Below are 27,657 nucleotides of genomic sequence, written 5' to 3'. Positions count from 1 at the left end.
AGGGGTCATCAAAGCCTTTTGAACATCTTTTAATGAAACCCAGAACACTCATGGCCTTTGCGACCGTGGTGGAAATATGCGCCCAAATCATTCATATTATTTAGACGTTCTAAAGGACTATTGTTTGGAAAATAAGTGACCAGTTGAGGAGAGTTACGAAAAAAAGTCATTACCTTACATTTGGTAGTGTTAAGATTTAGTAGATTAAACTAGCACCAGGATTGAAAGTTTTTAAGATCATCTTGTACCCGACTAAATGAATCTGTATCTTTATAAGTAAGACAAAGCTTGACATCGTCAGCATACATAAGCACACGCGAATGAACAATGACTGATGGAAAAGTGTGAAAAGCAAAGGGCCAAGTCACAGGAATGGAATCGGAAAAAGAAGACTTAAAAAGTACCTTCTGTTTTCTATTTGTTAAATATTCTCGAACCCAAGAAAGGAAAAGGAGTGGAAACCCAATGTCGCTCAGCTTAGAAAGTAATAGGGTATGATTAACGGAATCAAAGGCTTTGCTGAAGTTAGTGTATATGACATCAGTTTGTTTACCATTTTTGAACCCCTTGATAATTATTGATGTAAATTCTAAAAGGTTTGTGGTTGTAGATCTACGTTTCACAAACCCATGTTGGGATGGCGAAATAATAGAGCTGCAAAAATGTTGCAATTGAGAAGTTATAATTTTCTCAAAAGCTTTCGGAATAGCGGACAATTTTGAGATACCCCTATAGTTAAAGCCGAAGCCCTCGATACTTTTAGAACTATCGGCAATTTCCATTGGAATTTGTAATTGGCCGGACACATCGGACACCACAATAGGCATCGTTTTTACGAGATCATTCACAGGTGATACCGGTAATTCCTTACTAATAGCATTCACAACCGAGCTCTTAAACGATATCAATTGCTGTACATTAGGAGTGGACGGTGCATGAGACCGGTCGGGGACGATAAGAGACGCTGGTGGATCTTCAGATACAGAAACACCCCAAGGACTGGTCCCTTTACGTTCCGGAGACTCATTCATAAGCGATAAACATCTGAACTGAGTCTCCACCGCAGTAAACTCCGCTTGGAGTTTATTAAAACCTGCCCTTAAAGTGTCAAAACTATCTCTAGTCCGCCTCATGAAAGAACGCATCTCATTCTCGACCTCCCGGCAAGCATCACATCCATATTTTAAGCCACCACCTTTAGCAATAGACTCTTTGATTCTGCCTGTGTAACCTGCACACTTAACGTGAACCGCGTTGTCACACAACCAACAAAGAATAAAATCATGGGAGTCAACCGCATTAGAGGCAACTATGCAAATTTTTTTTGAGCATACAACCATTTTACAAAAAGTTTAATTTAATTAAAAAAGGATATATAAAAAAATAAAAAAAAAAATTCTAAATTTCTAAGGTAAAAAATCTGTGTATAAGAATATACTGACCAGTTCTGACACAAGGGTTAATGTGCAGAGTAAGCCTTCACAACTAAAGAATTAAAAGAGCAAGAAAGTACAAAAACAAAAACACGTATCACAGAGTCGCGGGTAGGCAAAAAACGAGAGCGCAAATCAAACAAGAATCGGAAAGAGCAGGGAGAGCGCGTCAAATTGAACACATGCAACAACAATTTGTACGCAAGAGCGCGAGAGTTAGTTAAAACGGTAAAGACACAAAAGCAAAAGAGATAAACAAAACAACAACACCTCTAATGCAAGTATTGTTGTAAGTTTTGATTTTATTCAAATTTAAACAAAAACACAAAAGCGACAGCAAGAATTCACGAAATGAAAATAAAATTCGGATGCTGGAATTATTATTAATTAAGCCGATAATGAATTTACAAGTTATAGAAAAGTATTTAATCGCGAGAAAAAAATAAAAGTTGATAAGCGCGAAAAAAACGCGTCCGTCCTCTGCAACGAGTGAAAGTTTTTTTTGAACCCAAGAAAGGAAAAGGGGTGGAAACCCAATGTCGCTCAGCTTAGAAAGTAATAGGGTATGATTAACGGAATCAAAAGCTTTGCTGAAGTCAGTGTATATGACATCAGTTTGTTTACCCCCTTGATAATTATTGATGTAAATTCTAAAAGATTAGTGGTTGTAGATCTACGTTTCACAAACCCAATGATATACGACTCCTTCCAAATAGATGGAAAAGAGGAAGATTCGACAGACAATAGAAACAATTTTAAAATGGGTTTACATAATGCGTACACATCCAGGAAGACCATCTGGCCCCGGGGAATTAACAGGTTTAACTAGTTTAAGTTCGCTAAGAATAGAACTTTCATCAATCACTGGATTGAAAATGCAATTAGCCTTTTTTAAATGATAAGGATACGGACTTGCTCGATATTCCGTTGAGGAATAAGTTGTTTTGAAAAAACTCGCAAACATATCGACAATTGCCTGATCAGTGCTCGCTTTTTTATTTTGAAAAGACAAAAAAAATGGGTGTACAGAGGTCTTACGTTTAGAATTAACAAAATTATAAAATTGTTTAGGGTCAGAGGAAAACTGAAGCTTACACCGCTGAAGATAATTCTTATAGCATTGTGTATTAAGCATCATGAATTTTGAACGAGCGACTGTATACAGAGCATAATCTGATGAGCGACGTGTTTTTTGAAACTTCTTATAATATCGTGTCTTCACATTTTTCAAATTGGATAGCTCGCGAGAGAACCAGGGAGGTTTGTTAAGCCGCTCCAGCCTACCAAGAGGCACACAAATATCAAAGAGTGAATTCATAGTATCATAGAAAAAAGGAACAGCTGAGTTCATATCTCTACAATTGTACAAATAAGACCAATCGGTAGTAGTAATGTTTTCATTAAGGCTGACAAAATCAGTTGTCTTGGAATTTGTCTTCTGGAAGAACAAATGATTTGATCCTAGAAACCTCACAATAAGAAGAATCCAATACAAAAATAAGATCTAACGATTTTCCATTCGAATTTAAGACAGGATTGACTTGGGATAAAGATAAGCCTAGAAGGCCATCAATAAAGTCATGTGACAAAGAGGGCAGCAACGTGGTAGATTCATCTGTTAGTGACCATGCTAAAGCGGGTAAATTAAAGTCACCTACAACTATGAGCATGTCTTGACTCGAAACTAAAGAGGAGACAAACTGAATTGCCTCTAAATGATTTAAATATACCACCATGTCTGACAATGGTGGAATATAGGAACAAGTAATGAAAGCATTAAAAGATTTAAAATTTACTTTAACACCGACAAACTCAATCTCCTGGGTACTAGAAAATTGAATCAATTCAGATGATAAAGCACCATCAACAGCTATCAGAACGCCACCGCCTATGCGAGAAATCCCGTCACGTCTGAAAAGTTTGCGGAAAAAACCGATGCATCAGCAATATCAGGTTTTAGCCACGTCTCTGTAAAAGATAGATTGCTATGCTCAAAAGAAAGACTATCTGCATAGAGATTAGGAAGTTTAGATTTCAGTCCTCTACCGTTCTGGTAACCCAGGTTAAAGGACGAAGCTAGTTTTTTGACACACCAGCAGATGCTGATGTGGTAGTATTAGTTGTTGTTGTTGGCAGGCGAATCGGTTGACGATTTTTCTTTTTTACAGTATTATAACTATTATATGTTTCGGCCAAAAATCTTCTCGACATATAATGTCGAAGATATTGGCAGAAACACTAATTTTAAAGGACGAAATGTCCCGAGAATAAAAAAATTTAAACTTTTCCACCGCAATATTCAAAACGTTCGAGCGGTGGCCGAGAGCGTTTCGAGGCTATGTTAACTGCTGGAAAAGTGTACAGCGGTTAGCCAGGGCTGGACGCAACGAAACTTGAAGTCTACAGAGACTATCGTTGAGTTCTAGGAGTGAACTGCGCTAGTGGCGTCGGTGCGTTGGTAGCGGCGGTGTGAGCAACGTCTGGTGGCGGCGGCGTGAGAAAATGTTGGCAATGTTGCTGAAAGACGATTTCTGAAGGATTTCGAGATAAGACTAATCAACATCGAAGACGAAGACAAGGCAGAGCGACGAGGGACCAACAAAAGACGGGAAAAGCGTATGTTATTCAAATCTAGCGAAAACTGATAGCAATTTTCAAAGCTAGAAAATAATATTAACATAGTATAAGAAAAATTGTCCCTGATTTAAAGTTCTTCTAATTAAGATGGAGCTTGCAGAGATTCTGGCTCTAAACGTGGTGGCTTTGCGATCGAAATTATCCGAGCTAGGGATCCCTTCGACTGGCAGGAAACAGGATTTGCAGAAAAGGTTACTCACCCATTATGGTGTGCATGAGGAAGATGAGCAATCAGACGATCAGTCAGTTGTAACAGCGAATGGGGGAGTAAAGATTGCAGCAGAAAACGTAGTTAGACCCGAGAGATGACGGCTTACTTTGAAAGATGTTGAGGACAGTGTTTAAGAATAAACATCGTGTTCATCTGAAGCGGCTTCACCAAATCAGATGCACTAAAGAAAATATAATACAACTGTACTTTTGTCACAAACAACTAACCTAGCATATGACTAGAATTACAATCAGCCACACGCGTTGTGGGAAAAACATTTGTAATTGTAAACTAACCCAAACGATCACAAAGGCAGGATATCAAGTGGCCGACGCCGTGCCCAAAATAATATTAATTTTTCAACCACCGAATACGTGGGTGTGAGTCGTACTAGCATTACATCTCCTTAAGAACAATTGTTACCTCCTAGAGCCTAAGATTTCCTATATAAACTCCGTACTTTTGTAAATAAAATCAGTTGATATTTTGAATTCAACGAATCAAATAGGAATGAATAGGAATCCCTATTCAGACAGTGTGTCACAGTATTCTGGTTCAGATATTCTTAACATTGCTCAATGGATTGAAGAACTAGAAGAATGTGCAGCCACGGTACAGTAGAATGAATTGGAGTTATTGTGTGGGACGGAAAAATCTTTCATAAGGAGTCAGAGATTAAAAACTGTAATTCTTTGAAAACAGCTCCTCGTGCGGAGTTTAGTTTAAGAATATCTTCACCTGCAGTCCATAAGAAGTTCAATCAGCGCCAACAGAAGAAAGGCGAAACTCTAAATGAATATTTATATGCATTGATGGAAATTGTGAAGCCGGTGAACGTAGATGAGGAGAGTCTGATAGAGTACTTCGTTAAAGGTATTCCGGATACAAAAACCAACGAAATGATGTTATTCCAAGCTCGCAATATTTCAGAGTTAAAGTTTCAAATCGAAAATTTATAAGAAGGGACGTGATTCGTACAAGGCAACAAACAGATTTAAAAGAAAGTCATATGGTTCGAGTGAAGCACAGGCAGTACAGGCTCGAGAGAGAAAATATTTTGGTTGCGGAGAGGCGACTCATTTAAGAAAATATTGTCCTAAGTTCGATGGAAAGTGTTTCAAGTGCGGTCAGTCAGGTCATCGTGCAGCTCAGTGTAGTATCGAAACACAGATTAAACGAGAGAAGCAAGCAAATGTTGTTCAACATGGAAAAGTTGAAGTTAGTTCGAGTACGTTCACTCCGTCTGGGTTAGAACTAAAGAAGGTTAGCTATGAGAATATTGAATTCAAAGATTCGTCGAAGTGTTTTTTGGAAGCTAGGAGTTAAACAACTAACAGGTCCTGGAAAGTGTTTGGTAGGAATAGGAGATGCGAAATTTTAACCTTTGGTAGTTTCTCTTTAATGGTGATCATCGACAAAGTTAAAATAGTAGTTGAGTTTCATGTAGTTCCAGATGAGGACATGGGGTTTGACGCTATTTTGGGAAGAACGATTCTCGATAGTGTTGACATGAAGGTAACAAAAAGTGGAACTCAGTTTTTAATTAGCAGTGAGCAGAAGTTACAAGAAAATTCTGAATCTGTTGAGGATTGGATGAAACAATTTGAAGATGTCTGCACAGTTTTTGAAGGGAAGGACGAAATCGGTTTAGAGCTGTCTCATTTAAGCCAAGAACAGACTAAAGAGGTCGAAATGATAGTTCAGCGATACAAGCCAAATCGCAATCCTGACGCCAAGATTTTTTTTTTTTTTTGTCTTTTTTTTTTTTTTTTAACGTTTAATATATATTTGTTGTTTTGAGCCTAACAACAAGTTTGAGATATTTTTCTTAGACTAGTACTAAGATAAATCCTGGGGATATTGCAGGCGGCCCTAATCACTTGTTATTGGGTTGGTCTGTCATTTCTTTTAAGACGAGTTCTATTATTAGTTCGCGTAAGGGAATTGGCAAGAACATTTGGGTGTGCATCCAGTTTCGCAGAATACTTTAGTTGTTGAGTACCTATTTCAGATTTTACGCTTGGTATATTTAGATAATTTTGAATGTTGTCGTTTTGTATATACCTCGGGGCCCCCGTGATTGATCTTAAAATCTTCGACTGCGCTCTTTGTATAATATCGACATTGCTGGTACTTGCATTTCCCCATAGTACGGCTCCGTAAGTCCAGATGGGTTTCAATACGGAGTTGTATAGGAGGACTTTATACTCCAGACGTAGAGGGGACCGAGCATTGATGATCCAATGTAGGCTACTCGCTTTCAGTTTAAGCTGTAACTTTTTTGCTTCGATGTGCTTGCGCCAAGTTAGTCTTCTGTCTAGGTGGATGCCAAGGTAAGTGACATCCACGGCTTCAGGAACTGGTACGTTGTTTAGCATTAGAGCTGGGCAGTTTCTTCTGTTAAGCGTAAAAGTAACATGTTTGCATTTCTGCTCGTTGACCCGGATACGCCAGGTTGTTAGCCATTCCTCTACCACCTTAAGGTGTTCCTCTAGTTTTGCAGAGGCTTGTATTGGGCATTTGGATCTGCTAAGGATTGCCGTGTCATCGGCAAAAGTGGACGTTGTAAGTCCTAAACTCGTTGGTAGGTCTGCAGTGTACAGCAGGTAGAGCAATGGGCCGAGTACACTGCCTTGCGGTACACCAGCTTTGATTTCAAAATCAGCGGAGACGGAGCCATTACATCTTACAGCGAATTTCCTATTGTAAAGGTAAGATTCCATGAGTTTGTGTGTGTACTGTGGCAGTTTTTGCCGGATTTTGAACATCAGACCCACCAACCAAACTCTATCGAAAGCCTGGGCAACGTCGAGAAAGACAGCCGCACAGTATTCTTTTAGTTCGAATGCTGTTCGTATTTCGGATGTTATGCGATTGACTTGTTCAATTGTACCATGTTTTTCGCGGAAGCCAAACTGGTGTGAAGGGATTGTGTTCGATGCCAGAAATGAGTTTAGGCGGATCTGCAGGACCTTTTCAAAAAACTTCGAAAGACATGGCAGCAAACTAATTGGCCTATAGGATGATGGCTGGGTTTTGTCCTTTCCCACTTTAGGAATCATGATGATAGTGGACTTTTTCCATGTTCTTGGGAAGTAGCCAATTTTTATTATAGCGTTGAACAGTTTGCAGATATATTGTATTGCAATGATAGGGAGTTCTAGGATTATTTTCGGTGTGATTAGGTCATGGCCAGGGGCTTTTTTCGGCTTTATGTGGTTTTTAATAACTGCAGTGATCTCGTCCGATTGGAGTTCCGAGTACTCACTATCCGTTAATGTGTTCGAAGGGGGAAGTACAGATGAGTTTGATGTTGGATTTGGCTGGAAAATCATTTTAAGATGTGTGGCAAATACGGATGCCCTCTCTTCGTCACTGCGGGCCCATCCACCGGTTGGACTCCTTATCGGTGAAATTGTCTCTGTAGAAGCGCTTAAAGTTGGGTGGGCTTTCCACAGAGGATGTTTAGTGCTGGTTGGACTGAGCTTTTCTATGTATTTCCTTTGAGCCCAGCTTTTCTCTTGTCTTAACGCCTTGGAGAGGATGCGATTAGCATGCCTGAGGCGAAGTTTTGCTGCTGGTGAGCGAGTAATCTGCCATTCTCTTCTTAGACGTCGTTTTTCCGTTACTAATTGTTCTATCCGCCGGTTCGTAGGCCTGTCAACAGGTTTGGTGTACGAAGAGGCATGTGGAGTAGATACTCTTGCTGCAGCTCCCATCATCGACTCAAGTGTAGAGACGCACATATCAATGTCCTCTGCAGCATCCAGTTTCGGCGAACAGTCAATGTGGGCACTCATGTACATCTTAAATTTAAGCCAATTTGTTTTGTTGTTTGTAAGCCTATATGAGCGATCAAGTACTTGAGGTCTTGTTAATAATGTGAATAGCACTGGAGAGTGATCGGAAGTTAAATCTAGCAGTGTTTCCGCAGTGATCCGATTACGTGGAATCCTCTTGGTTACTGCGAAATCAATCAAGTCAGGCACTTTCTGTGAATCTGTGGGCCAATAAGTAGGCCTACCCGGTGAGACGCAATCCATCTTATTGAGAGGGTTGACTATTGTGTTGTACAACTGCTTTCCTTTAGGATTTACCAGGCGAGATCCCCAGTGCGTATGTTTGGCGTTATAGTCCCCTGCTGCAATGAAGCGATCTCCGAGTGTGTTAAAGAAATCGGTAAATTCCTTTTCAGAGATTGAGAAGCGTGGTGGGCAGTACAGGGCGACCAATGTAGTGTTGCCGCAGCTGGTTTGGACGGTTATAGCAGTTGCTTGTAGGTGCTGTGTTTCAAATCTGTTGAGGAACGAGTGTTTTATACGGTTTTTGATTAGGATACCGGTCCCGCCATGAGCTTTTCCGTCTGGATGGTTTGTTGCGTAGAAGGTATATTTTGGTATTTGAAAATTATTTTTTGATGTTAAATGTGTTTCCGAAATCAGCAAAACGTCGATTTCACTTGAGTCTAGGAATAGTTGCAGTTCATTTTTGTGCTTGGAGATGCCGTTAGCATTCCAAAGACATAGACGTAGGGAAGCCATTATTTATTCTCGATAAGCTTCTGGATAAGCAGGTTTTGATTCCGCATCAGTTCGTGCATACAGTTTTGCATGAACGTCATAAAAGTGGTCATGTTTTGATTGACTGAGATCAATAGGGCCTCTAGACCACTTGGAGTTTGCTGGCCAAGCTCTGGTGCGCTAGGTTGCGGATTCTGTAGATGGCGGAGTGACGGGGTCTCTTTCGCGGGCTCCGTCTGTCCAGTTCGGAGCACACTAGCGAAGGATACACTAGGACTGGTTGTAGCAGTCATGTTGGATGATCTAGCAGCCTTGGCGAAGAAGACCTCCGGTGTAGTTTTGGAGGCGTTGAAGATGATTTTTGGTCCAGCTGGGGGTTTGCGCCCGTTTAGGTGTGATTTAAGATCCTTAAAGACAGGACATCCTCTGTAGTTGGCCGTGTGGTTCCCTCCACAGTTACTGCATAGTCTTAGTGCGACGTTGTTTCTGTCCTTGGTGCAAATTCCATCTTCATGATGTTCGCCGCAGCCAACACACACTGACCTAAGATTGCAATTGTTAGAGGTGTGGTTGTATTCCTGGCAGTTTTTACACTGCGGTGGTTGGCGTCTCTTATGGGGCTCCTCTACGGTGATTCTTCTGTGCAATAGAAGCTGTAGGTTGTAGATCGGGTGCACTTCATTTGGCTTCGACCGCTTTGCATCTGGTTGGAGCTCGATTTTAAAGAGCGGCTGTGCGACTTTGTTCCTGTTGATGATGTTGACAACGGACTTGACCGCAAACCCTTTTTCGACCAACGCGTCTGCTATTTCTTGAGTAGGGACCGATGGCTCAATCCCCTTTAACACAACCTGGAGCCCTTTACTGCTTTTTAGTTGGTAGGTATAGAAGTTGATGTTAGCATTACGGAGGTACTTTTCGATGATGCGGAAATTGTCCTCAGTTTGGGCTTGACATTTAATTTCTTTAATGTTACCCCTATTGAGAGGGGTTACAACAAAGATATTTCCCACTACTGTTTCTACTAGCTTCGAAATCAGGGCGCTGCAGTTGGCTCCACGGATGTATAAAGGGGGTGGTCTAGCCGATTTAACTTTATCTACAGCGCCGGCTTGATCGTCTTGCTGATCGGCAAGAATTTTAAAACGATTCCCGCTAAGGGGTGCTACTCGTTCATTTGGTTTGGTTATTTTCGGCGTATATTTTTCTTTTGCGGGCTTAGCTTCCGCTTAGTTATTTTAATATATCTGTCCATTCCAGTTTGGACAGAAGTCGTTGGGTTTACTATTGTGGCTGACTCTGGGCGACTTGTCGTTGACGGCTTGAGGCAGGTCGGTGCAATCGGTGACCTAGTTATCGATATTGATGGAGAAGCACACTGCTCTCTCCACGGTAAGTTGCTGTTAATTGCTGAGTGGCTGGCACTTTCGGTGTTATTGCTTACGTTAGCATTCGGTGGGGTCGTCGACACCACCGAAAAGTACGCGTTGTTGCGTTGGACCGAGAGTCGACGCTCACGTTGTTGTTGTACAATTAGTTCTTGTAGCTGTTGTTGGTGGGGATCGAGAGAGCTTGGGCCCGAATTGGTGGACATGGCTTTTGTAAAAATGACGCACTTTGTTGTTGCAACTTAGTATTTATTGCTATTAGAGCAATCTAATTGTAAATAGGCGTCTCTGAGGCGACTGAGAGCCCTACACAACTTTTTGCAAACGCAGACTTTTTTTTTTTTTTTTACACTCAATTTTTGCGGAGTGCATTAAAAAACACGTCTGCACACGGCGGCAGTTGAATTGGAATAAATGAACCAAGACGCCAAGATTGAAATGAAAATTATTTTGAAAGATGATATTCCCGTATACCAACACCCAAGACGGTTGGCCTACTGCGATCAGCGGATTGTAGATAATCAGATACAAGAATGGCTTAAGGAAGGATTTATTCGCGATAGTAAATCGGTGTATGCATCCCCTATAGTATTGGTAGCAAGGTCGAACGGAGCCAAAAGGTTGTTTATTTATTTATTTATTTATTTATTTATTTATTTATTTACGTCAACTAACACAGCAGTCGACGAAAAAGCTTAAGCTAAAGACAGATAGTAATTAAATGAAGAAGGTAGCTTAGCTTTATACACAACTAAACATCCCCGGCCCGGTGGAGGTGTTTTATTTGCACAAGGTGCCAGCTATGCCCCGATTCACAGCCAATGTGGCCAGGGATGAGTTGCAGCCAATCCAAGTCCAGAATATTTTCATTGGTTTCGCTGTAGATGATTAAAAAGTATAGCGCGAAGAGAAGTGACAGAAAGATGAGGAGAGATAAGGTGAGAAAGGTTGTTAAAAGATTGGCAAAGAACACGAAGAGGTTCGTGAAGAGAGTAGTTAGTCAGACATCTACTAAGGTGAATAGGAAAAAAGTTTCTGGTCCGACGTGAGGGAACACAAAAATACAGCGTATCTAGTAAATTGGTAGAAATGACTTCGCCGTTGACTAGTTTATGGAGAAAGAGAATGCCAAAAACGAACCTGCGGTTATAAAGTGAAGGAAGATTAATAAGAAGAAGTCTGTCAGAATAAGAAGGTAGGCGAAGACCCGGGTCCCAATTTAGACCGCGTAGCGCAAACTTAAGGAATTGCTTCTGTACCGATTCAATACCACGCTGGTGAACATCATATTGCGGGTTCCACACTGGCGAGCAATATTCTAGAGTAGGGCGAACTAACGAAGTGTATAAAACCTTTGTTACATAGGGATCATCAAATTCTTTGGCCCGACGTTTAATGAAGCCGAGAAGGCTGCTTGCTCTGTTGACAATTGAAGAAATATGAACATTAAATGAAAGTTTTGGGTCAAACATAACGCCTAAGTCTTTGAATGATGGAACACAATCTAACAGAACAGACTTAATAGAGTAATGAGCTAGGAGCGGAGACAAACGACTGAAAGTCATAAAAGAACACTAAGAGGCATTAAGGTGTAATTTATTAACGTGGCACCAATCACAGAACGCATCGAGATCTGATTGCAAGTACTGTTGGAAAGAAGGATCATTATAGGAATAACAAATCTTGACGTCATCCGCAAACATGAGCACGCGTGAATGCGCCAAGGCCAAAGGCAAATCATTTATAAACAATGTAAATAATAGTGGGCCCAGATGACTGCCTTGGGGTACACCTGACGTAACTCGAACAGTTTTAGATATCGAGGAACGAAAAGACACCTTTTGGGTTCTGCCAATAAGATACGACTTTAACCAACCCAATAATTTTGGTGAAAAACCCATGATGTTAAGTTTAACGAGAAGCAAAGAATGATCAACCGTATCGAAAGCATTACTAAAGTCAGTATAAATAACATCAGTTTGACACTTTTTACGGAAGCCATGGTGTACAAGGGTAGTCAATTCTAAAAGGTTGGTAAGCGACGAACGACCTTTCATGAAACCATGCTGACAAGGAGAAATAGTGGATCTGGATAGATCTTGAAGAGAAGACGTAATAATTTTCTCAAACAGTTTAGGTATTGCCGAAAGTTTGGCAATGCCACGGTAGTTGGAAACATCCGATTTGCTACCCTTTTTAAAAAGCGGAATAATAAATGACTCCTTCCAAATATCAGGAAATCTACAAGTCTCACTCGATATACAGAATAACCGAGCTAAAGGCTTAGATAGGGAAATAGAACACATTTTAAGGATGCAACTAGGTATATCATCAGGCCCGGGAACGAAGGAAGACTTCATAGATGACAAGCTAGAGAGAATACAGTCTTCAGTAATACTGGGAAAAAACATACAATTTAAATGTGGGATTGAAAAGGGATAGGGTGTGGGATCCGAAACAGTAGTAGAATATGTCGACTGAAAAAATTTAGCAAACAGATCTGCAATATCTAAATCATTATTAGCAGACTGGTCGTTAAGTCTGAAGGTGGAAGGTAGGACATTAGAGCGTCTTTTGGAATTGACAAAGTTGTAAAATCTTTTGGGGTTATTATAAAATTCAGCCTTACAGCGAACGAGATAATTGTTGTAGCATTGAGTATTTAAGAGACAAAATTGAGATTTGGCTATACAATAATTTGCATAGTCAAGTCGCGAACCAGTTTTTTTAAATCTTTTAAAATATCTCGATTTAATGTTACGAAGATTAGAGAGCCTACGTGTGAACCAGACTGGCGAGCTGGAGACGGTAGAGACATTCACATAAGGAACGCATTTATCAATTAGAGAATTAAGAGCAGAATAGAAAAACTTCACTGCACAATCTATATCGCAGCACTCAAATAGAAACGACCAATCAAAAGAGAAAATAAGGCTGTTAAGACGATTGAAATTTGTTTTACGAAAACATCTACGACGAACATTTGCGATGTTATTAAATGAATTAGTAACGGAATTGTAAGAAATAGTAACTTCAATGGTAGGACGATAAGGATCTTCAGGTTTCACTAGTGGCTGTGTTTGCGATACAGCACTAACAGTGGGATCAGAGACAAAAACAAGATCAAGGATTCTTTTAGAACAGTTAAGGAAAGAATTCGACTGATATAGTGGACATTCAAGTAGGCTATCAAGAAAAACATGTTGAGATGAAGGAATTAAGAAAGATAGATTATCATCAACAAGCCAAGAAATATTAGGCAAGTTAAAATCACCTAAAACTATAAGAACATCACGATCTTTAAGACGACCAAAAATAGTTCGTAAAGCATCAGCATGGTGCACGTAGATCATGATATCAGAAGCTGGAGGAATATAAGAACAAGAGATATATAGGCTAAAGTTAGAACATGTAACTTCGACGCAAATAAACTCAACACCTAAGGGGAGATCAATCGGCACCACACTTGAAGACAGATTCGAGTTTACAGCAATGAGTACTCCACCGCCACGACGACCAACACGATCAAGCCTATAAGAAATAAAATTATTAGAAAGAATTTCATTATCTAGAACAGAGGAGTTAAGCCAAGTTTCAGAGAAAGCTAATATGTCAGCTGAAAAGGTTTGGCTATCACAGAAAAGGTTCGACAGCTTGGTAAGAAGTCCTCTTACATTTTGATAATGAATGCAAAGACTAGACGTTATTAGTTTTTTGAAGCAGAAGATAAATTAGGAAGGTGGACAGGCAACGGACGAGAGCGCTTATTGGGCGCAAACTCGTGTACAACTAGGCCCTCTGGCCAAAAATTAGGGTCAACCATAGCTGAGAAGTACTCATTTGGTACTGTAATTTTAAAAGAGGAGATTTCGCGAGGCCTAGAAAACTTAAACTTTTGAATTAAAACCTTAGCAGGGCAAATATTACCAATGTAAGCTGCCACAGACGACTCAGAAGTATCTGGAGCAAGCCTAGAAATAAATAATTGTTTGCGATGAGGCACTACAGTTAGTGGAGGCGGAGGAGCATTGGGATCCGCAAGTGATTGAGAGCCGGCATGATCCTGTGATTGATCAGAGTTCCCGTGGGAACACCAGGGCTTGTAATGGGTACTTCAATCTGAAAAGAAGAGCATAAAGAGGGACAAGAAGATGGTGTAGGCAAAAGTAAAATCGGAGAGGAAGTAATAGAGAGAGCTGGCGACTGCTTACGAGGCAACTCAAGGGTACATTTCTTGTGCAATTTCTCAGAAGGTGGAACAAATTTGAATTGCGACAATAATTGAACGCTAGAGTCACACTCGTTTGACAGCTGTTTGGCCAGTTTGTTTAAAGAAAGAAACCTTAAACGAAGATCCCTATACATACGGCTAAAATCAAGCTGCTGGCTGGCACAAGATGGGCAAGTCCAGCGCATTAAGCCAAGCTCAGGCTTAGACACAGACAAACCAGAAAATTTGTCGTAGTCGCGGCCATTGAGGCCAGCATATTTTAAGTGAATAAGATTATCGCAGAGCCAACAAGATATTGCTCTATACTGATCATCAAAACGATCAGAATGTTTGCAATTAGGTAGACAACAAGCCATTGAAAAGCCGAAAGAAAGGCAAAAAAAAATTATATATATATAAGAATATATAGAAAAATTAAATTCACAGCACAAAGATAATTATTGATAAATAATCAATAATTACAAATAAAACAAAGAGACAGCTAGAGTGCACAGCACAACAGAGAGTGCAAAAACAGTTATAAGCCGAGCTTTGAGAGGCGGCCTTACAAAAGTGATTACGCGGGAGAGAAGCTAAGCACAAGCACAAAGCAGAGAGAACAACAAAGCCACTAGCACTGATGGTATGATGGGGGCGATGAGGGGAGCAACTGCAGAAGCAATGACGAAAGAGAAAAAAAAAAAGAAGAAAAAAAAAATATGTAAATGCACCAAACACTAATCACGAAACAGAAAAAACTGTTTAAACTGATTAATTTGGCGAATTATGGAAATAAAACACAAGGGAGTCAAGCGAACAACACCAGCGGAAGTGTAAACAAATTAAGCACAATTAAAAATTAAGAAAAAACAATAAATATTAATAAAAACTCAGGAGCTATGCAAAAACACGACCGTCACGTCAGAGAGCAGAAAGCTTGTTGTGCTGCGATTATAGAAAATTGAGTGAAAAGATAATTAGCGATAATTTTCCGATAGTATTGATGGACAGTGTAATTGATCAGTTGCAAGGAGGAAAAGTTTTACTACACTGGATTTGAAAAATGGATATTTCCATGTACCAGTAGAAGCAAGTTCGCAAAAGTTTACGGCATTTGTTACCCAGAAAGGACAGTACGAATTCTTATATGTACCGTTTGGTATCTCAAACTCTCCAGCGGTCTTTACGAGATTCATGATGGCAGCAATGCAGGAGCTTATTCAGAAAGGTATAGCGATCGTATATATGGATGATATAATCATTCCAAGCAAGGACATTGAAGAGGGAATGTCAAGAATTAAATTAGTTTTGGGGGTAGCCGAGAAGAACGGATTACAGCTAAACTGGAAAAAGTGTCAGATTCTACAAAATCAAGTCAATTTTCTAGGATACGTGATTAGTGAAGGAATAATAAAACCGAGTGAAGAGAAAATTTCGTCGGTACACAATTTCCCAAGACCGCATGATAAGAAAGCAGTGCAAAGGTTTCTCGGTTTAACATCGTATTTTCGAAAATTCATTGAGGGATATGCTTTAATGTGCGATATGTTAAGGATAGTAAATTTGTGTTCAGCGAGATCGAGGAGGTATCATTTGAACGATTGAAGGCATTGTTAGCTAGTGAGTCGGTATTGAGGTGATATGATCCGAAAGCGCAAACAAAGGTCCATGTTGACGCGTCAAAATATGGTTACGGGGCAATTGTAAAGCAGAAAGATACTGCGGATAATTTGTTCCATCCAATTCAGTAAATAAGTCGAAAAACGAAGGCATGTGAGCAGAATTATCATTCATACGAGCTAAAAGTTCTGGCCATAATTGAGGCTCTAAAAAAGTGGCGAGTTTACATTCTTGGCTTTCAGTTCACTATAGTTACAGACTGTAATGCATTTACTATGACCATGAAAAAACAGGAAGTTTCATTGTGAGTAGCCCGGTGGGCCATGATTTTGCAGGAATTGAGGCATGTGAATGTTTTGAGTCGAGTCGCCTGTTATTCAATATCCGATAGTATTATTCATCTTCTTAAATAAACTCAATTGGTTGATGATTGGACAAATGCTGTTAAAAGTTTAGTTGAAATTGATATTGATATTTTGAATGAGGTCTTGTTCAAAGATGCCAATAAGCAGTTGATCGTAGTACCCGATCAGGTAGAGAATGAAATTATTTTACTTGCCCTTAAACAAGGACATTTCTCAGCAAAGAAAACACAGTTATTCTTCGAAAAATCATATTTCATTCGTAGATTGAAAGAAAAAGTTATACGATTGGTTGAGAGTTGCGTACAGTGTATTATAACAAATGCGAAAATGGGTAGAAAAAAAGGGTATCTGACTGCGATTGATAAGGGAGATCAGCCTCAAGTTACTTATCATATTCACAATGTGGGTCAATGTATTTGGTAACCCAGTGAGAGTAGTGGCCGATAGGGGAACGGCGTTTACGTCACATATGTTTGAACAGTATTGTAAGGACAATAACATACAACATTTATTTATAATTGAGTTTGTAAAGTCCAGCAACCTGGTATAAGCATGTAGGCAAGGTGCAAATAATGATAAACAACACTGAGCCAAGAAGCAGAAAAGGGAGTTCGTTTAAGATACTAACAGGTTTAGATATGAGAGTTCCTGAAGATGCAGAGTTAAAAGAGCGTATTTTAGAATGCATAGTGAATGAGTTGGATGATGAACGACAAGAGATCCGATATAGGGCGATTGAAAAAACGAAATCGACGAAAATCGAAAGTCCTATGATGCAAAACGGAAGATCGAAAGAAAATATAGACTTAACGATTTAGTAGCGATAAAGCGGACACAATACGGGGTAGGTCTTAAGCTCAAAGGAAAGACCTACAGTCAGTTTCATCTTTGTAAAAGCCACAATATTAAATTGTAACACTAACATAATTGCCAATAAAGAAACCGGAATATAAATAAAATACCACATATGTATTAGTTGAATTCTTAAATTCTTAAATTACAAGTTTGAAATATTTTTCCTAGTCTAGTACTTAAGCTGAATCGTGGGGATACTGAAGGCGATACTAATCAGTTATTATTGGGTTGGTCTGTCATTTCTTTTAAGACGAGTTCTATTATTAGTTCGCGTAAGGGAATTGGCAAGAACATTTGGGTGTGCATCCAGTTTCGCAGAATACTTTAGTTGTTGAGTACCTATTTCAGATTTTACGCTAGGTATATTTAGATAATTTTGAATGTTGTCGTTCCGTATGTACCACGGACCCCAGTGATTGATCTTAAAATCTTCAACTGCGCCCTTTTTATGATGTCGACATTGCTGCTACTTGCATTCCCCCATAGTATGGCACCGTAAGTCCAGATGGGTTTCAGTAAGGAGTTGTATAGGAGGACTTTATACTTCAGACGTAGGGGGGAACGAGCATTCACGATCCAATGTAAGCTACTCGCTTTTAGTTTAAGCTGTAATTTTTTTGCTTCGATGTGCTTGCGTCAAGTTAGCCTTCTGTCTAGGTGGATGCCAAGGTAAGTGACATCAACGGCTTGAGGAACTGGTACGTTATTTAGCATTATAGCTGGACAGTTTCTTCTGTTAAGAGTTTGTACTGTTATCATGTTTTCATTTCTGCTCTTTTAACCGGATACGCCAGGTTGCTAGCCATTCCTCTAACACCTTTAGGTGTTCCTCTAATTTTACAGAGGCTTGTATTGGGCATTTGGATCTATTAAAAGACGTGTGTTTAGTTTGCAAGATGATAGAAGACTGTTTAATGAGTAATTAGAAATGGTACAAATATAGGGTTTAAGAGTTTATGCCCAACCGGGCAACACAAGGGTTAAAGGAGGCGGAAGCTTTCACCTCGCGCCGCTCTCCCGATGGTGCCCATCGCTCTCCCCACGAAAGAACTCCCCACACTTCGCTCCAAGCGGGGCTTGGTGCCCTGCTCTTAATTAAGCTAGTTTTAGTGTCAAACTTACAAGTGAATAAAAAAGAACATTGAAGTGAGATTGCTGCAGTGCCCAATTTCTTGAAGGAAGACATTTTAAGGAAAAAATTCATTTAGCTGCCTACTTAGGAAATTCAACCCCCCTACGAATACATTTGGTCCTTCGAGCCGGATACTAAGATCCTCTCGAACCACTAGCATCGGTGGAATTTCATCCATATTTCAAGCTAAGTAATTTTTTTGCAAATTATAGGTATATGAGTACATGTACATGCCTCCAGCATCCGTACCCATACTCACATACATATAATTGTTGCCATTGATTCTCCTAATCCAAGTAAAAATTACTTTCGCGCAAATTTTTCCTCCTCAAAGGAGAGAAAATTTTGGTCCCCAAATTTTCATACATATATATGTGTCCAGTACATAAGGCGCCATATTGGTTCGCCCACTTCAAGTTTTTTTTCTCGCACTTTGGCATATATAGGCCAAGTATATAAGGCGCCATATTTTATTTGCCTATTTCCAATATATATTTTTTCGCAATTTCAAAAAAATATTAACACATATGTATGTATGCAGTGAATCAAACCTACGAAAAAAGTGATCTCCTACATATAAGATATATATGTATATGCAAGCAGAGTGTGTGAATGTGACAAAAATTACAAACATATCCAGTGCTACATTAAATCCAAAAATAAAGGTTTTGTGCAAATACAGTCCACTCCTGGGAAAAGTGTGCGCGCAGTGAAAGGTGGTTTTCAACGAAGAGAAGAAAATTTTCAATACAAATAATAAAGATTTTTAAAAAAAAAAACGAAAGTGAACCACCCTCTCACATATAAAAGCCACACTTAGACATTTCTGGTGACCAGACACCCTATAAAGTTGGGGGCATATCGGTTAGACACAGCAAAAGAAATCATATTAAAAAAAAAAAAAAAAAAAAAACATTAATTTATATAAAGAAATCCGATCCATTCACACCTCTGCATATCGCCATTCCATATTTTCATATTTAAAAAAAAAGAAAAAAGAGAAAAAGAAATTTTTAAATACATATATATATACTCCAACATTTTACATATCCATACACATACATATATATACATATTTTTCCATACATAAAATTTTACATATATATATACATATCCATACACATACATATATATACATATTTTTCCATACATAAAATTTTACATATATATATTCATATCCATATACATATACATTCCACAAAATTTCTAATTTTTTCGCACACAAATATATTTTTCCACCACCGCGAACAAATCCCGCTATCCCTTGCAGCCTATATACATACATACATACGAGCATACATAAGTACCGCTTAACTGCAGTATACCAGCACAGCTGCAAGCTCATGTGCCAAAGACCGGCACAAAGCAAACGACCAAAAGTAGCTGTGCTGTATACCCTAGGTTGGCAGGCACTTTGTGGGGTATATAGGTTGAAGGGTCACGTTGAGGAAAAAAATCGAATAATATTTAATTGGTAAAAATTTGTGTTCCGCGTTTTTGTTTATTCTATTCCCACGCGTTCCAAGTCGTATTTTTTGGAGTTATATTTCAATTCCAAAATATTCCCACGTGTTCCAAGTCGTATTTTTGGAGTTCTATTTCAATTCCAAAGTATTCCCACGTATTCCAAGTCGTATTTTTGGAGTTACATTTCAAGTCCAAAATATTCCCACGTGTTCCAAGTCGTATTTTTTGGAGTTATATTTCAATTCCAAAGTATTCCCACGTGTTCCAAGTCGTATCTTTGGAGTTAGATTCCAATTCCAAAGTGTTTCCAAGCGTTTCAAGTCGTATCTTTGGTTCTATTGCAATTCCAAAGTATTCCCACACGTTCCAAGTCGCATCTTTGGAGTTATATTGCAATTCCAAAGTATTCCCACACGTTCCAAGTCGTATCTTTGGAGTTAGATTCCAATTACAAAGTGTTTCCAAGCGTTTCAAGTCTTATCTTTGGTTCGATTTCAATTCCAAAGTGTTTCCACCCGCTCCAAGTCGCATCTTTGTAGTTATATTTGAATTCCAAGGTGTTCCAAGCCGTTCCTAGGGTTTTTTGGCAGTGTTCCAAGTCATTCCAAACGTACCAGCTCGTTTTCTGGTTTTTTTTTTTCAATCTATTTCAAGGCGTTTCAAAGCCGTTCTTCAAGTGGTTTGGTAGTGTTCCAGTTTTTCCCAAACGTTCCAGTTCGTCTTTTTGGCTAATTTTCAAGCCGTGCCAAGCCAGCTCACCACTTTATAACCGCCACTCTCTGGGGTTATGAGCACGAGCCCGTCAAAAGACGAGAAAGCAGCTGAGAACACTGCAGCCCCGAGCAAATCCTCAATTGCTGCTCCAGGTCAGCGCCAGAGGAGTACCAGCCCTACTACTCCTCCTTCCCGAGCATTTCAGACCCTCTCTAGTCCACTAACTCTCAAGTCCGCACCATCGAGCACGACCTTTCAGCAAGCCACGTCAGAGCCACGACGAGCAAGCCAAAAAGAGGTCAAATCATTGGTACCACTTCCACAGATTTTGGTAACCGCCCCAAGAGTCACTCGGTCCGAGACCAAAAGGGTTTTAGCTGCTTCCACCATGGCTTTGAAGAAGTTTGGTTCCATTTGCGATAAACTAAGTCAGTTTGAAGTCGACAACCACGTCACGTCACTGTCCGAGGTCAGCGTATTTACGCTCCAAGTCCGTCGTGATCGAGTTCAAGCGTTGTGGGAGAAGGTCGAGCAGGAATATGAGAAATGCGAGGCACTCATAGATGGTAAAGACGATAACTCTGAAGATTTAGCCATCCAAGCTAAATATGACAAATGCTATCAAGTTTACGAGCGATGCACGGCTCGATTAAACGAGCTTATCCATGAAAGGTCTGCTCCGACTCCTCCGAACCGTCATGCGCCTACCTCTGCACCAGCAGAACGAGGCTGTCGATTGCCACCCATTGACACAGAAGTCTTTACGGGAGATTATTTAAAATGGCCCACGTTCCGTGACTTGTTTACAGCCATCTACATAAGCGATTCGCGAATTTCCCCTGTTGAAAAGCTGTACCATCTCCTAGCGAAAACGAGGGGTGAAGCCAACCTCATTGTAGCAAAATTCCCGCTTACAAATGATGGTTTTGAAACGGCATGGAATGCACTTAAACAGCGTTTCGAAAATAAGCGACTTATCGTGAACAGCCAATTCCGAGCACTTCTTGACCTGCCTCAAATTTCCCATGAGTCCGGAAAAGCATTACAGGATCATCAGAATGCTCTGCAGGCATCCATTCGCGCTTTTGAGCACTGTGGCCTGCCAGTAACCACTTGGGGAGGCATGTTCGTATTTTTCTGTTCCATCAAATTGCCAAAGAATACCCTTTCATTATGGGAGCAATCTCTGGGAGACAAGACTGCCATTCCAGAGTGGCAAATGATGGACGATTTCCTCACTGAGCGGTTCCGTACGCTCGAAGCGGTGGAAAATACAACTGCAATGGCTATTTCGGTTCCCACATCGAAACCTCCACGAAATCCGATTCCAGCCACCCGAAAGGCTAATACATTTGAAGCCAAGGTGACCACCAAACCAAAATCCTGTGATCTCTGTATGAAGGAGAATCACCCGGTGCGTCGATGTCCCCGCTTCCTTCAGATGACGGTGCCAGAGAGGGTGGCATACATAAAGAAAAAGTCCCTTTGTCTGAACTGTTTCGCAAGAGGACATCAAGTAAAAGATTGTCCGAGTCAGCACAATTGCTTCACGTGCAAGGGGCGTCACAATACGCTCTTGCACAAGGACGCCCGACCGGAGAATAATCCAACGTCGGTCCCAGCTCAGCCCAGTTCGCACAATATTGTCCGGACTTACTTTACCTCTGAGGCAAGGTCCTCACGAGATAAGTTGCTAGGTACAGCGATCGTGGACTTTTGGCACAAGGGCACTACTTATGCTTCACGGGCGCTATTAGACCCGGCTTCTGAAGCCAATTTCATATCCGAAAGAATGTTCCGACTCATGAAGTTACCATTCCAAACTGTCAGGGCCGAAGTGACAGGCATTAACGGAAAGGTCAATAGAACCTTGAAGGTCTGTCACATAAGCATTCGGTCATCGCATGGACCTCCAGTCCAGATCGAGATAGAAGCGTTTGTCTTGTCCCAAGTTGCTGATGATTTGCCGTCATGTACGATAGCCCAAGCCACACTGGAAGGAATGCCCAATATTCCTCTAGCCGACCCCTCCTTCAGATTAAAGGCAAAGATCGATCTACTCCTTGGCATTGATGTAATACCAGCGGTGACTCTTTCCGGCATCCAGACCGAAGTGTGCGGATCTTTAATGGCTCAAGAGACGAGATTCGGTTGGGTCATTTCAGGCCCGTTGCAAGGGGTCCCCGTCAGTTCATGTGCCGCGTTCACCACGAGGGTCGCAGTTAGCAGAGAGGAGGGACTTGAAACTCTTCTCACAAGGTTTTGGGAGGTGGAGGATCTACCGGGCAAACCGGTAGAAGATTCTGACTCTGTTTGCGAGGTCAATTTCCAGAAGACCACAAGAAGAGATGTTGCGGGGAGATATACGGTCTCACTTCCGTTTCGAGATCCAACCAACATCAACCTTGGTCATTCCAGACCAGGGGCATTGGCTCAGTTCCTAAAAAACGAAAGCCGACTCCTTAAAAATATTCCGGCAAAAACTGAGTATGACGCCGTCATCCAAGAATATTTGGACTTGGGCCACATGCGTCAGGTTCCATTTGACGGCACTAATAACAATTTTTATTTGCCACACCATGCGGTTTTCAAGCCCGACAGCACCACAACAAAGGTACGGGTAGTTTTTAACGCCTCTAGCAAGTCCACCAACGGAGTAAGTCTCAACGACATACTTTACCCTGGTCCGGTACTTCAGTCCGATCTCACTACTCAGATTCTCAAGTGGCGTTTTTTCCGAGTAGTTTTCAATGCCGACATCACAAAAATGTACCGCCAAATTATGGTCGATCCAATCCACACGCCATTTCAGAGGATCCTGTTCCGAAATAAAGAGGGGCAACTTGGTGATTACGAGCTGAATACCGTCACGTTTGGCATTAACTGTGCTCCGTTCTTAGCCATCCGAGTACTTCAGCAACTCGCAAGTGATGTACAATCCAAATTTCCTTTGGCTAGCGATATTATCAAGTCCTATATGTATGTCGATGATGTCCTGGCAGGGGCTCATAATGAAACAACGGCAATCGCAATGGTCAATGAACTTCAAGACGCTCTTGGTTCAGCTGGCTTTCCCTTGCGCAAGTGGACATCGAATGTGAAGAGCGTGCTCAGTTGTATTCCAAAGAGTCATTTACTGAATGCTGATTTCCTCGACATCGAAGAGGCCAGCACAGCGAAAACACTGGGAATCCGATGGAAAGCGACTACGGATGAGTTTTATTTTGTCATCTCACCCCAAGATGTCAAGTCAGCTTATACTAAGCGAGAAGTCCTCGGGCAGATCGCCAAGCTATTCGATCCCGCTGGCTGGCTGGCTCCCTTTGTGATTCAAGCCAAGGTGTTTATGCAAGAGCTCTGGTTACAAGAGCTAGGGTGGGATGATCAATTGCCCAGTGAACTCCATCACAGGTGGCAGGATTTTACAAAGAGCTACTCCTTCCTTGACCAGATCCGAATTCCACGATGGGTTCTTCATGACCCAAATTCCGACATCCAATTCCATTGTTTTTGCGATGCGTCACAGCGGGCTTATGGTGCCGCAATTTACGTGCGCGTTAGCAATGACCAAGGCATATCATGCTGCCTTCTTGCAGCGAAATCTAGAGTCGCCCCGGTTAAAACGGTTTCATTGCCCCGCCTTGAATTATGCGGAGCTACACTTTTAGCGGAACTGGCAGCTGCAGTTCTTCCGCAACTTCCAGTTGATAATGCGGAGGCTTTTTATTGGTCAGATTCCACCGTCGTACTGTCGTGGTTAAACAAGCCACCCTGCACATGGACAACGTTTGTCGCAAATCGGGTAGCAAAGATTGTGACGGCAACAAATGACGCCCCATGGAATCACGTTCGTTCAGAGGACAACCCAGCAGATCTCCCTAGCCGCGGCCTGAGTGCGCAGGAATTGGTACACAAGGATTTGTGGTGGCACGGCCCACCATGGCTACGGGAACCACAAGAGTCCTGGCAGCGAGCGACACCACTCCCACTAGACACTGCCTTGGAGAAGCGGGTAGTGAAGGTCCACGTCGCGATCGCTAAGCCAGCCAACGAGATATTATCTCGTTTTTCCAATCTGGCACGTGCCTTACGAGTGATAGCATATGTGATCCGTTTCGGCAGAAGGTGTCGTAAACTGCCAAACGATTACTCCGGGGAGGTGACCTCTAGCGAGATCAATCAAGTACTCCAGGCGTTGATCCGAGTCACTCAGCGTGATTACTTTCCGACGGAACATCGGTGTCTACAGCAGAAGAAATCTCTGCCCACGTCTAGCACCATTCTCAATTTGAATCCTTTCATTGACGCATCAGGTGTGATCCGAGCATGTGGGCGCGTGCAACAAGCAGCGGCCCTTAGTTACGATGAGCGTAACCCCATTCTGTTGCCAGTAGTAAGTCCGTTGTCCCGGCTGTTGGTGCTTTTCACGCATCAGATCTCTCTCCATGGGGGCAGCCAACTGGTAGTCCGTCTCATCCGACAGAGATACTGGATTCCAAGACTGCGGAATCTAGTAAAATCGGTGGTCAATTCATGCAAAGTCTGTGTGATTTATAAAAGAAGGCTGCAATCACAGCTAATGGGCACCCTTCCGGCCCAGCGAACTACTTTCGCACGTCCTTTCACGACCACCGGTATAGATTTTGCAGGTCCTTTCGACATCAAGAGTTTCACCGGCCGCGCTTGCCGCATATCAAAGGGATATGTGTGTGTCTTTGTTTGCTTTTCCACCAAAGCCATTCACCTTGAGGCAACTTCGGATTTGAGTACCGAAGCATTTCTGGCAGCATTCGCTCGCTTTGTATCGAGGCGAGGGTGTCCCCAGCAAGTGCAGTCCGACAACGGGAAAAACTTCGTAGGTGCATCCAGAGTGCTTGAAAAAGATTTCCTAAATTCTACCCAGCAGAAAATATTATCCCACTACAGCCATCAGAATCTGTCCTGGCATTTCATCCCTCCCGGGGCACCACACATGGGAGGGTTGTGGGAGGCTGGAGTTAAGAGTTTTAAAACTCTGTTCTACAAGGCCACTTCCAACCAAAGGTATACTTTTGAAGAGTTCTCTACGCTGCTGGCTAAGGTAGAGGCGTGTTTGAACTCGCGGCCGATTTCTCCTATGTCTGAAGACCCCACCGACTCTTTAGCTTTGACCCCAGGCCATTTCCTAGTTGGCGGTCCATTGCTATCCGTGACGGAACCTGAAATCAAGGATCAGGTACCGTCTATCATTAACCGGTGGCAGCGTCTGAAGGCCGTGAGTCAGCATTTCTGCACCCGATGGAAAGACGAGTATCTGAAGGAGCTACATAAGCGCAATAAGTGGCGATTCCCTTCTAAAAATCTTGAAGTGGGCGATCTGGTGGTACTCAAAGACGACAATCTTCCATTTAATGAATGGCGTCTCGGGCGAATCCACCAGACACACCCTGGCAGTGACGGCAATGTCCGCGTCGTCGAACTGCTTACCGCTCGCGGTATTGTGAAGCGTCCCGTCGCAAAGTTGATCTTTCTTCCTCCAGAAGAAAGAATTCAAACCCATTACGTAAAACTACAGTAGCGTCCAGCACTTGGTCCTTCCTCCCAAGGAAGAAGGGCCGAGCTGCCAGTAGTAATATGTGTTTTATCGTCCTACATTAATCCGCTTTCTTCATTATTTGTCCCGGCAGCTTCCTGATATTCGTCAACCTAGATCCCGTTTCCATGGCTCCGAGACCGCGTTCAGTACAGGCATCGAAAGAGGAGCGCAGATGTTCGCGAGGAACTGAGTCCTTCCGTTGCCGAGTCTGTCGCGGAATCCATCCTCTGAAGCGATGCCGTCGCTTCCTGCGGCTGAACGTGGAGAAGAGGATGAGGGCAGTGCTGGCGAATAAGTACTGCGCCAATTGCCTGGCCCACCAACATTCCGGAGGAAGCTGCTTAAGCGGTGATAAGTGCCGAATCTGTGAGGAGGATCACCACACGCTGCTTCACTTCCATGAACAGCCACGTCGACGCACTCCAAGCTCCGTCGTACGCCGAGTCACCCCCGAGTCCTCCAGACGAAGGGTCGCGCCAACGCCAGCCTCCGATCCGAAACTGACCTTGACCACACTGCTGCAGCACCGCAATCCGCATCTGATGCCCACGGCGATGGTGCGCATTGAGACGGAGGGAAAAACCTTCGACGTGAAGGCCCTGGTGGACCCTTGTTCTGCGGTATCGTCGATGGCGACGTCATTGGCCACGGCCTTCAAGTTGACAGCCGTCAATATAGGGGCAGAGAAAGCGGTGGCAGCAGTGATCCGGTCCCCAATCAGTGAAGGATGGCGATTGGAGGCGATCCTGAAGGTGGTCGATGGCTTGTGCTGCCGCACTCCAAGCGCTCCGGTGGACCCACAGATCGCCAAAAAGTTTGAGGGCATCGTCCTGGCGGATGAGACGTTCTACCGACCGTCGTCAGTGTCTCTGGTCCTGGGCGCGGATGTGATCACGGAGGTCATGCTAGAAGGGAGTCTACCTGGGGTTGGCGGGCGGCCGATTGCGATGCGCACAGTTTTTGGCTGGACCCTGTCCGGAGCGTGCCATTAAACTGCCTGGGTCTTGCACTCCTGCAAGGGGGGGAGCATGTTTATGCCCAACCGGGCAACACAAGGGTTAAAGGAGGCGGAAGCTTTCACCTCGCGCCGCTCTCCCGATGGTGCCCATCGCTCTCCCCACGAAAGAACTCCCCACACTTCGCTCCAAGCGGGGCTTGGTGCCCTGCTCTTAATTAAGCTAGTTTTAGTGTCAAACTTACAAGTGAATAAAAAAGAACATTGAAGTGAGATTGCTGCAGTGCCCAATTTCTTGAAGGAAGACATTTTAAGGAAAAAATTCATTTAGCTGCCTACTTAGGAAATTCAACCCCCCTACGAATACAGGGTTTAAGAGTTGCCAGATAGAAAGTACTTTTCAATATACCCCCTTAATTGAATATCAGGCAGATATAATATGATATAATACATATTGAAGTAGGCGAAGGCAAGGTTTGACTTGAAGTGATTTATTGGGGCCGCAAGCCCGGTATTTATAAGAGAACATTTACATGGGTCTTATGGCTAGTGTCCTTAACGGTACTTAAAGCTAG

At 42.1% G+C, this 27,657-nt stretch overlaps 1 protein-coding gene across 1 annotated transcript; it reads left to right on the top strand.

The window, feature by feature from the left end:
* The first annotated feature begins 18,341 nt into the window (after nt 1-18,341).
* LOC124461527 lies at nt 18,342-27,192 on the top strand. Its single transcript, XM_047013026.1, has 2 exons — nt 18,342-18,561; nt 26,219-27,192. The coding sequence occupies exon 2, from the start codon at nt 26,253-26,255 to the stop codon at nt 27,117-27,119; it is 867 nt and encodes a 288-aa protein (XP_046868982.1). The 5' UTR covers nt 18,342-18,561; nt 26,219-26,252; the 3' UTR covers nt 27,120-27,192.
* Nucleotides 27,193-27,657: the final 465 nt, after the last annotated feature.

This window comes from Drosophila willistoni, unplaced genomic scaffold, assembly GCF_018902025.1.
Source record: "Drosophila willistoni isolate 14030-0811.24 unplaced genomic scaffold, UCI_dwil_1.1 Seg531, whole genome shotgun sequence".
Taxonomy (NCBI): domain Eukaryota; kingdom Metazoa; phylum Arthropoda; class Insecta; order Diptera; family Drosophilidae; genus Drosophila; species Drosophila willistoni.
The sequence above is the reverse complement of the archived record's forward strand: the minus strand, read 5'-3'. Positions and strand labels throughout refer to the sequence as shown.